Source organism: Delphinapterus leucas, chromosome 18 (genome assembly GCF_059928025.1).
Source record: "Delphinapterus leucas isolate spDelLeu-1000000601 "Yukka" chromosome 18, BTC_Dleu_Yukka2, whole genome shotgun sequence".
NCBI lineage: Eukaryota > Metazoa > Chordata > Mammalia > Artiodactyla > Monodontidae > Delphinapterus > Delphinapterus leucas.
Genome location: NC_143146.1, coordinates 15,648,956 through 15,660,231, shown reverse-complemented (window position 1 = coordinate 15,660,231; position 11,276 = coordinate 15,648,956). Strand labels below are relative to the sequence as shown.

At 39.4% G+C, this 11,276-nt stretch overlaps 1 protein-coding gene and 1 long non-coding RNA gene across 9 annotated transcripts in view; one reads left to right on the top strand and one right to left on the bottom strand.

Annotated features, from left to right (window-relative positions):
• LOC111176460 (uncharacterized) overlaps positions 1–6,665 on the top strand; it is a 32,413-nt gene extending 25,748 nt beyond the window's left edge. For both annotated transcript variants that reach the window (XR_016388651.1, XR_002645043.3), the window contains one exon: positions 471–6,665. This is a non-coding gene — a long non-coding RNA (uncharacterized LOC111176460). The remainder of the gene's footprint in view (positions 1–470) is intronic.
• The window catches only part of TGDS (TDP-glucose 4,6-dehydratase), a 17,680-nt gene extending 6,404 nt beyond the window's left edge, over positions 1–11,276 (bottom strand). Inside the window, exons 1-7 of one of the 7 annotated variants that reach the window (XM_022576936.3) lie at positions 11,036–11,263; positions 9,036–9,102; positions 7,922–7,990; positions 6,626–6,716; positions 3,412–3,554; positions 1,118–1,216; positions 96–155 (exon numbers count right to left, since the gene is read on the bottom strand). In XM_022576936.3, coding sequence (XP_022432644.1) covers positions 96–155; positions 1,118–1,216; positions 3,412–3,554; positions 6,626–6,716; positions 7,922–7,990; positions 9,036–9,102; positions 11,036–11,121 — 615 coding nt within the window. In that variant the 5' untranslated portion in view covers positions 11,122–11,263. Of the gene's footprint in view, positions 1–95; positions 156–1,117; positions 1,217–3,411; positions 3,555–6,625; positions 6,717–7,921; positions 7,991–9,035; positions 9,103–11,035 lie in introns of all 7 variants that reach the window. The other 6 variants (XM_022576940.3, XM_022576941.3, XM_022576939.3 and 3 more) reach the window with 6 other exon arrangements.

Here is an 11,276-nt window from a genome sequence, read left to right as displayed (position 1 = left end):
TAAATTCTTTGGACAAATAACTGAAGAGGGATTATTTTAAATAATGAGAAGTTACAATCACTAAAACACATCAGGAATTCAAAAGTAAAATGTACCTTTTCTGGATATTGATGTGGTCCATAAACATTACTGCTTCGTGTGATGACAACTGGAAACTTAAAGAGAGTTCGACATTAAGGTAATGGAAGGGTCCAATAATAATGATTATCTAAAGATAAGCAGTTTTAACATATGGGCACTTTTGACTGAATAATTCCACACACCTTAAGGACAGAAGCAAAGGGATTTTTTTTCTAATGTAAGGTTCCTGAAAAGACAGGAGAGGACGGGATTCAGATAAAGGCAGAGGTTCCAAAAGGAAGAGGAGGAATAGTGTCTTCACTGAGACAAGGGAAGGATGAATACAGATGGAGGCGGGTTTGTAGGTCTGATAGCAGGAAATTAAGGACATTTCTACCTGATTCTTTCAGAGACCACCTGAGATGTTAAACTTCAAGTTGGCTTTCTCTGTTGGACCAACCCTTACAAATAAAAAGAGCATCCGTGGAGGGAAAAGACCAGTGCTACTGGAACACAAAAGGCTAGAGAAGCTGAAGCAATCCCTTGGTTCGCCTTTCTGACCCAGTCCCTAATAATTCGGGAAGATCAGTGGGAAGCCAAGTGCAGGGGTTCCAGCTGATGATTCATAGTGGGCAAGGCTCCTGCACGGACACTGACACAGCCACTGGGGTAAATCTATCTCCTTTTCATGAGGGGCCAAGAGGAGCAGTGGCTGGTAAGGGAATCTGCCCTCCCACTGTCTTCCTTCACTCAGAGGACTCCTGGGAATCAGGACATTCCAACAGGGCTTTTCACTCTAGCTGTAACACTCTACCTATTAGTGAAGCAGAAAAAAATATATACATAAATTATTCCTTTAAATGATGAACTGGATAAGAAGCAGGTCCCTGCTTTGTCCACACAATATTGGAAATCAGTTTTTAAAATTCCTTAATATATAACTTTTCTTAATCTATGTCTGCCATCCTAAAAATGAAATGTTGCTAATGCTAACTTGGCGTTTTAACACCTAAGTCCAAAGAAAAATGATTCTGGAGTTTCTGAGGTCAGTTCTTACCCTGTATCGTTCCCAGTAAGACTGTACAAAACACTCAGCAGCTGCTTTAGATGATGCATAAGGATTTGTAGGTTGTTTGGGAGAAGATTCATCAAATTCCTAATTTTAAAAAGACATATTAAAAAATAAGTATAAGGTATACTTTCTAAGTAGAAAAATCGGAGAACATATTACAAACTTGAAATGTAAATCAGTACATTTAAAAAACATTTATTGAGGACGTCCCTGGTGGTGCAGTGGTTAAGAATCCTGCCAATGCAGGGGATACGGGTTCGATCCCTGGTCCAGGAAGATCCCACATGTCGTGGAGCAACTAAGCCAGTGCGCCATGACTACTGAGCCTGCGCTCTAGATCCCGCGAGCCACAACTGCTGAGCCCACGCGCTGCAACTACTGAGGCCTGCGCACCTAGAGCCCACGCTCCGCAACAAGAGAAGCCATCGCACTGAGAAGCCCACGTACCGCAAGGAAGAGTAGCCCCCACTCGCCGCAACTAGAGAAAGCCCGCAGAGCAACAAAGACCCAACGCAGCCAAAAAAAAAAAAAAAAATTTATTGAAACCCAACTATGTGCCTGGCATTTTTCTAAGCACTTTACATGCAGTAACTTCTTTAAAGTTCATAACAACCCTGTAAGGCAGGCAGACAGAACAGCAAGTGCAAAGGCCCTGAGACAGACTGTGTCCAATGGAACTACAAGGAGGCTAGTGTGAGGGAAGAGAAATGTGAGATGAGGTCTGAAAGCCAGAGGCCAGAGCATGTGGAACCCTGAAGGCCACTGTCAAAACACTGATGGGTTTTGATGACAGTAATATCATGATCTGACTTATATTTTAAAAAGCATTCTGGCTACTGTGTCAGATCTGATGTAGGCTGACAGGAGTACAAGCTTACCTGATAAAAACTGCAAAGAGAGTTTGCAAATGGTTGTTCCTCAGAAGTGGGATTGGGCACTGAGGAGAAGTGGTCAGGGTCTGCTTTTACTCATTATAAGTCTTTTCAAACTACTTGGTTTTTTTCCCACTATGTACGTGTTTTGGTAAATAAATGCATTTAAAAAATAAAACAAAACAAAATGAGGTCATTGTAAACACTGACTATGAAAAATACAGACTGGAGAATGGAGCCTCTCTTTGCATAAAAAGTATAATGTTTACAAATGATTAACAAAGGAGAACAGATTCCAGTTTCTACAACAATTTCACACTCACTCCTTGACAGTACAATATGCTTTGCTGAGTGGAAGAGAAGGGAGACAGGCCTTATGCTGCAGCGTAACTTACACATGCTTTGGCCCATGGGAATGACATTCATGATGTAAGACTGGGTGATCAGGGAAAAGCTGCTGTTCGCTTGCAAAATATGTCGGTCAAATTACATATATAAATCTGTACCAGACTAGGCTGTCGTTCCCCATTTGGGGTGGTACTATTTGATTTGAACAGAAGACACAACGGAATAATATTCTGGGGAATCCCGTAAGTGTATAATCAGAAGATGAAAAAAGTCCAGAGTAGGTTTTCATAAGACAGGTTTGTGTGGTGGTATGGGGCAAGTAGGTGAAACAGTCATTTTCTTTTTATAATATCTGTTTTATTTATTTTATTTATTTTTGGCTGCGTTGGGTCTTTGTTGCTGCGCGCGGGCTTTCTCTAGTTGCGGTGAGCGGGGTCTACTCTTCATTGCGGTGCGCAGGCATCTCATTGCGGTGGCTTCTCTTGTTGCGGAGCAAGGGCTCTAGGTGCGCAGGCTTCAGTAGTTGTGGCACAGGGCTTCCCTAGTGGCTCAGTGGTTAAGAATCCTGCCAATGCAGGGGACATGGGTTCGAGCCCTGGTCTGGGAAGATCCCATATGCTGCGGAGCAACTAAGTCCATGCTCTGCAGTTACTGAGCCTGTGCTCTAGAGCCCGTAAGCCACAACTACTGAGCCCACGTGCTGCAACTACTGACGCCCACGCGCCTAGAGCCCGTGCTCTGCAACAAGAGAAGCCACTGCAATGAGAAGCCTGCGCACCGCAATGAAGAGTAGCCCCCGCTCGCCACAACTAGAGAAAGTCTGTGTGCAGCAACAAAGACCCAATGCAGCCATAAATAAATAAATATTAAAAATTATTTTAAAAAAAAAAAGTAGTTGTGGCGCATGGGCTCAGTAGTTGTGGCACACGGGCTTAGCTGCTCTGCGGCATGTGGGATCTTGCCGGACCAGGGCTCGAACCCATGTCCCCTACATTGGCAGGCGGACTCCTAACCACTGCGCCACCAGGGAAGTCCGAAACAGTCATTTTCTAAGCTCACCTTATCAAGACTGCCTCCATAGACCTCATCTGTGCTGACATAAATAAATTTCTCCACTCTGGCTTCATAAGCAGCACTTAGCAAAACGTGAGTGCCATAAACATTAACATACGTAAACTCAAAGGCACGGACAAATGAAAGATCTAAAAAAAAAGAAGAAAAAGCTAGAAGAATTCCACTCAAGGGACAAAGCAAATATTAAACAGTAGACTCAGGCTTAAGGAAAGCTCTATTCACTTTTCTTCATTCACCACAACTGCAATGGTGTCAAAAATAACATAAGGTGCATTGCTACTTATGATTTCTTTAAACCCAAATTACGTAGTACATGTGAATTCTTAGAACCCAGAAAACTATCAGTGCTATATTGCAGGAAACACTTTTTTTTAATTCAAAAAAGAAATGATACATCTAAAATTTAAAATGCTTTTAAATTTTAAAAAATTTTGGAACTAAAAGGTAGGAGGGTTTGCTTTGCTGGTATCAAGAATTATTATAAAGTTACAGTAATTACAGTGTGGTCATGGCATAAGGATAGACAAAGACCAATGGAACAGAACAGGAGCCCAGAAACAGAACCATGCATATATGGGTACTTGATCTCCAACAAAGGTGGCAATGGGGAAAGGTTGATTCTTTCAATAAATGGTGCTGGGTCAAACTAATATTCATATGGGGAAAATATGTGAATGTAGAAGGCAAAACAATAACTTTTATGAAGAGAATATAAGAGAATATCTGCATGACCTTGGAGGTAGGAAAAGAGTTCTTACACAGAACGCAAAGAGCACTGACCATAAAGGAAAAGGCTCATAAACTGGACTACACTGAAATGAAGAATTTCAAATCATCAAAAGATATCATTAAGAAAGTGAAAAGGCAGGGAAATTCCTGGCAGTCTGCTTGTTAGGACTTAGCACTCTCACTGCCAAAGGCCTGGGTTCAATCCCTGGTTGGGGAACTCAGATCGCACAACGCAGCTGAGGTGAGGTGAGGTGAGGTGATGTGAGTTGAGGTGGGGTGAGGTGAGATGAGATAAAATAAAATAGAAAGGAAGTGAAAAGGCAAATCACAGATTGGAAAAAAGGTAGTGGAAAAGGTTTGAATTCAGAATATATAAAGGACTTATAAAAATCTGTAAGGAAAAAACTGACAACCCACTTGAAAATGGTAAACAGACTTACACAGAAACCTTCTAAAGAGATATACAAATAGCAAAGGGAGGAGGATAATCCAGTAAACAAATGCAAAGGTTTTTAACATCATTCATAATCAGGGAAAAATATAATAAAACCACCAAAGATTGACAACAGGAAGTACTGGTAAGCATCTCATAAACTGTTGGAAGGAAAACCACTTTATCGTTAACCAAGTAAAAGGATTTGTTCTACCAGATATGAAAACACTACATTAGTCAATATACTGTGTGATCAGCACAGGCACAGACAGATAAGACAAACGGGGAGTTGAGAAACAGATACTCATATAGATGCTTGATACATGACAGCGCAGTGGAAACTGGTGAACTTTCCCATAAGTGGTAGAGGTCCAACTGGCATCCAAATAGAAAAAAATGAAATTGGATTCTTATCTAATACTGCATATAAAAATGAGTTTCAGATGGATTACAAATCTAAATGTGAAAGGCAAAACTATAAAGCTTTTCAAAGATAACACAGAAGAATATCTTCATGACCTTGGGGTAAAAGAGAATTTCTTAAGACCCAAAAAGCATTCACCATACCATAAAAGATATATAAATTCACTGAGAATTTATATAAGAACATCTGTTCATCAAAACACACTAGCAAAATGATGAAAAAATAAGCCACAGAGTGGGAGAAGATATATATATAATACACATAACAAAGGACTAGTATCCAATGTGTGTGTGTGTGTGTGTATATACACACACACACACACACACATATATATATATACACACATATATATATATTCCAACAAATCAATGAGAACTGATTTAAAATTTTTTAAATGGGCAAAAGATTTCAACAGCATTTCACAAAAGAAGAAACTGAAATTATTAATAAACATATAAAAAGTACACAGCTTCATCAGTAATCAGGGAAATACAAATTAAAAGCACAATCAGATGCCACTCTACACACTACTCAGATTGACAAAAATGGAAAAGACTGACACAACTAAGCTTTGGTGAGATCTAGAATAACAGAAGGCCTCATATACTCCTGCAGGAGAAGAAACTGGTATAACTGCTTTGGAATACAGTTGGAAATTATCTCCATGTTGAAGTGTGCAGATCTTACAATTCCAGTTATATATTGAGAGAAATGTGTATCTATGTGTACCAAGATGCATGTGTAAGAATGCTCATGGTAGTATGGTTCAAAATTGCTCCAATGTGCAAACAATCCAAATGTCCATCAAGAGTAAAACAGACACAGGAATTGTGGTGTATACTTAGAATGGAATATTGTATGTCACTGACAAGGAACGAATTATACCTACACCCAACTGCATGGATGAATCTCCAAGGATGAAAAAGCAAGACCAAAAACCCTTCATGTTATTTTATATATGCATCTTTATAAAATCTAAAAACAGGCAAAACTAACCTATACTGTTTAGAGATAAATACAGAGACAGTAAAACTGCAGGGAACACCAAGGGAAGTTATAACTTAAAAATCAGGTAACAAGGCAGTGGTAATACTACTACTAAAGAGGGTTAAGCAACATTCTTTTGTTTAGGTGATGGCTACATGAGTATTCACATTATCATTATTCATTTAACCTTACTTCTAAATTCTTCTGAATATATATTACATTTCACAATATACAATGTTAGACAAATTATTAGAAGATATCTTAGGACAAAACAGTACAGATAACAATATAATGTTCAACTGTGTATCTACCCCCCACCTTAAGAAAAACAACATAAAAATATAGCTGAAGACCCATTTCCCCAGAAGTAATCACTAATTCTGGATTTGGCTAAACTCAGTTTTAAGATAACATTCAAGGTTACATTTTACCCTACGCTAACACAAGGGATCTGAATAGCACCAAGTATCTAGATGACAGAGTGACTACGGGCTTTTCTGGTAAAACATGGTATATGTTCTTTCACATACATTAAGTACCTACTTGTTCAACCCCGTTATTGGACCTTGATTTTGGCTAGTTAGCCACTGGAAAAAAACATCTGCCCATCATTAAACAATGCTTACCTACATGTGTTTGTGCAGCAAAATGTAGTACTATGTCTATTTTCTCTGTTTCAAAAAGTAGTTTCACGAAGTGAGAATCACATATGTCACCCTATATAAAAAAACAAACATGAAAAACTAAGTTTCATTGAGCACTCCCAACCATACTACCCATTTTACTTCATGAACAAAAACATGATAAGAAAAAAAATTAATCCCCTCCCCCAGGGATAAAAGAGAATATCTTGAAAATTCAACTGAGGGGTCAAATACAGTAATGAGGTATTTCTTCAGCATCCTAGGATACCAGATATTCAATTCAAAATATGTTTTTGCAAATAAGTGTCTAAAACGGTATTTTTCTGAGCACCAACTACTTCTGTGGACTGTGCCAGCTTTTTTTCTTAACATTCTTGCCAACCTAAGGTAACTATGTTAACAGGAAAAAATTTAAACATACTTTTAAAAGTTTGAGATAACCACTATTGAAATATATTCAAAGTAAGTATAACGACCGGAATGATGGATTTCACCACAACTAAGTAAACTTATGAGTATTTTTAATGTTACATGTACGTTAGTTCTAAAAATACGTATTCTCAACAATTCTTCAGTGACTAAAGGAGACACTTTGAGATAGAAGAAAAAAATTATGAAATGTTTGCTTAGTATATTCTTTAAGATTTGTGGTTAAAAAGAGAGTTTATAGAATCACTTTAAAAAACATAAATCAGGGCTTCCCTGGTGGCGCAGTGGTTGAGAGTCCGCCTGCCGATGCAGGGGACACAGGTTTGTGCCCTGGTCCGGGAAGATCCCACATGCCGCGGAGCAGCTGGGCCCGTGAGCCATGGCCGCTGAGCCTGTGCTCCGCAACGGGGGAGGCCACAACAGTGAGAGGCCCGCGTACCGCGACCTGGCTGCTTGGTTTATACTTTGGACTACCATGGGCTTGTATGGTGGGGTTTTTGACTACTGACTGGCCCGAGTAATACCCTACTTTATACCAATCTCTTTAAATACCAGCAAGGCCTTATGAAGAAGGCTAGTGAGGACCCAAAAATCACACACCATGGAATTTCAGTCAGCTACTCATAGATCTGCCAAGGCACTAAAAATAACATGTAGCTTTATATGTAGTATCAATCTACAAGTAATATTCTCTATAGCACATGGTACTTCTGGAAATTAAAAAGGTCTTTAATAAGCATGCTTCCAAGCCCATATTCCACAAGTTTACAAAGTAGAAAGATATAATGTCTAAATGACTAAAGAGGCACAGTATAAAATAATTATATAACTATAAGAATACTTCCATACCTGTATAAATTTGTAATTTTGTTTATTAGAAATGGTTTCAAGATTCTTCAGGCTTGCACAGTAATCCAGCTTAAAATAAGTAAGGATGGGGGAAAAACAACACAAAAAATGATAACAGCTTTTCCTATAAAATATCAATTTATTTAAAATACTATAGATTTCTGATCATAACACAAAAACGTGTCTTCTTAAAGTGTTTGTTCTCAGTGTTTTTAGAAGTTTCTGATATCTTAAAAGTAAAAACCAAACAAAAATATGTAATTTTGTTACCTTTTCAAAATACAAAAAAATTAATTTTTATAAGCCTCTCCTTTAAAAAATTTTCCTGCCCAGATTTGCCCTCAGCCACTGGAGGCTGTAAGAGTTCACCATTCCTTACTGAAAAGGAATTAGTGATTGAATACAATTACACCTGTGTTACACATATTGTAACTCATTATGCTTTTTCCTGAGTTAACTGTTGGTAAATCCGTGTATACAGATGGAGGAAAAAATTACTGTCCATGATATTATGGCAGGCAAAAATTATTAAGACTTACAGATTACTTTTTGTCTCTCTCTCTATATTTTTTACTATTATGTTTTATAAAATTAAGGTAACTAATTGTATCTTGTGTTTAAAGTCAACAACACAGTGATTACCAATCATGGCTTTCAGAATCTCCAGGGAACTTCCAATTATTACAGAAAAATTCTCAAAACTAAACTAATTTACGTGCACTTTAGTTTTTAAAATATATAATTTTCAGGAGGTGGCAGTTATAAAATCATATAATAAAATAATCAGAATACCTCAATGCCAAAAAATGTTAATAATCACAAGATTACACTAAATACTGAATTCAGAGTGAAGATTTTCTTTTAGTAAAAATACTGCACTTAAAACCTTTACGTTATGGGCTATCATAACAAATTTAAAAGTTTCAAGACTTTATGTAAGATTGCAAACTGTATGAACACATGACTATATAGGCTCCTAAGCTGCTAAAATGACTAAATAAAAAACTAAGATATCAGCAGGACAGGACTCTAATACTTTTTAAAAATATAAATAAGTTCCAGCACACAGGGCTCTTTTTTTTTTAAACACAGAGCTCATTTTTATAAAACTTACCTTGTCTAGATTTATGATCATATAGTTTGGATAATCTTCTACTAAGGAGACAATCACATGTGATGCACTATAGAGAAAAGCATATCTTGTTAGCAGAAAATTTAACCTTTTCCTTAAATTCTCAAACGTTATCCTAAGTTGTTGAATATTAGGAATCTATTCAAAGATACCTTCAAATTGTTGCAAGATAACAGAAATGATATAACTATGCTGAATATATACACATCCACACTTTTCATTAATCTTCTCAACAGTACTGATATACAAAGTCTTACACTCCCTTTACACTATGGTGAAGAGAGAATTTACTGGTCCTGGGTATAAGAAAATAATTAACCAAATGAAGCAGTATCATAAATACAGTGGCTGGTGTTCACTGCAGATGGACTTAAACAACAATGTGCCTTTTCAGAGACTGCAGGTATAAACTATGTAAAAATTAAGCTGTTATGAGCATAGGAGTTGTCCATGTTCACAGTAGCCTATTGCAATTGCTATTTCTTAGTATAAGAATTTGGTGGTGTAAAGTGGTAAACCTAGGTTTCCAAGGCTAAGAACTGCTGAAACCATCCTGAAGTTAGTGGCACAGTGGGTTTTAGAGGACCCTGAAATGGAGCCAGAGGCATCTCTCAGTGAGATGATCCACCAGATTTTTATCATATACACCAAAACGTTGGGCTCCTAGGAACAAATTATAAATTCAGAGTTTGAACTTGACAGCCCTTTCACAGAACTTTCTAGGACGTACCTTTCCTGGACCAGCACTGTTCCACCCTTTTATGCCCATGCTCCCCTTTTCATTAAATGAAACTTGCCTGGTACCCTCCTCCAAACCACTGTTAGATTGGAAGAGGTGATCTAGTATACTAATGGTGGGGGGGAAGCATTCTTCCAGGTGTTGAGGGAACCACAGTCTCTGCCCTCACTCGGTTTACATCCTAGGGTTGGGATGCAGGCAATAAGCAAGTAAACACAAATATGCAATATAGTTTCAGGTAGTGATAAGTGTGTTAGTTGGGAGAGGGGCTATTTTAGATAGGGTGCTCAGCTAAGGCCGGGGGGAAGTGACCTCTGCGTAAACATCTGAACTGAGTGATGCAAATAGCCTAAGCAAAGAGGAAGCAATTTCAAAGGCCTCAAAATAGGGGAAACTAGCCTCCTGGGTGCCAGGAACTGCAAGAGGCCCAGAAAAGCAAGAGGTGGAAGGATAAGGGATCCGGTTTGAGCTTTGACACCTGAGAGTCTTCCAGATATGGTAAAGAGTTTACATTTTATTCTAAGTCCGACAGGAATCTTTGGAGTGAAATTACGCACTTATTTACTTAATAAACACTGACTTGTGCGTGAGAACAGGCTTTAAGGGAACAAGAGTAGAAGCAGTGTGACCAATCAGGAGGCTACAGTAGCAGTCTAGGCAAAAGCAGACATTAACAGGGGCTAGGGTAGAACAAGGGAGGAGGATAAGAAGTGGTCTCTTTGGAAGGAGAGCAGACTTGCTGATTAAATATGGGTGTGAGAGGGAAAGAGGCTTCAAACGACTAGTACAGGTCAAAACACCGACAGAGGATTTTTTTAAGTCTGCTAAATAAATGAAACCCTTATCATAATCCCAAAACCGGTTCATGGAGCCTATACGTCCAAGGCCTGTGTATCGTGGGCCCTTGGCTCGGGTTGGGGCAGTTGGTGAGAAGCTTACTGCAAAGGGGGCGCACTCAAAAGAGTGACAGGTACCTCTCGGGCCAGGTAGAAACGTGGACAGTACCACAGCACTTTTGCTTAGTTTGGGAGGCGTTTAAAAGAAGTCGTTTCAAAGGAGCCACGCACGTCTTCGCAGGCCGGGAAGTGGAGAGAAAGTGGGATGATCCTAGTCGTGCGTTAAGACCCTCCCCCGTCAATCAGATCCCCGAAGCTGATCCCAAATTGCCAAGGGCAAACAGAGGCGCAGGGAAAGGTTGGGGTTTCTGGGGAGCCACTACTCTGCCAGCGGCGCCGTTACCTACATGAAACCAGCACCCCCGGTCACCAGGACCCGCTTCGCAAAGCCGTTGGGAGGACGCAAGGGCTCGGACCGTCCCGCAGCCGACATCTCCCAGCTCAGCAAGGACTGGAACCGTAAAACGCCACGTTTGTAGATCGTAAGGAAGTTCCACTACGACTTTTTGCGACGCGTCTCCCTCCCCCGACACGTTAACGGGGCAGGCAGCAGTCGCTTCCGGGGCTCGGGCTGACTTGTCCCCGCCC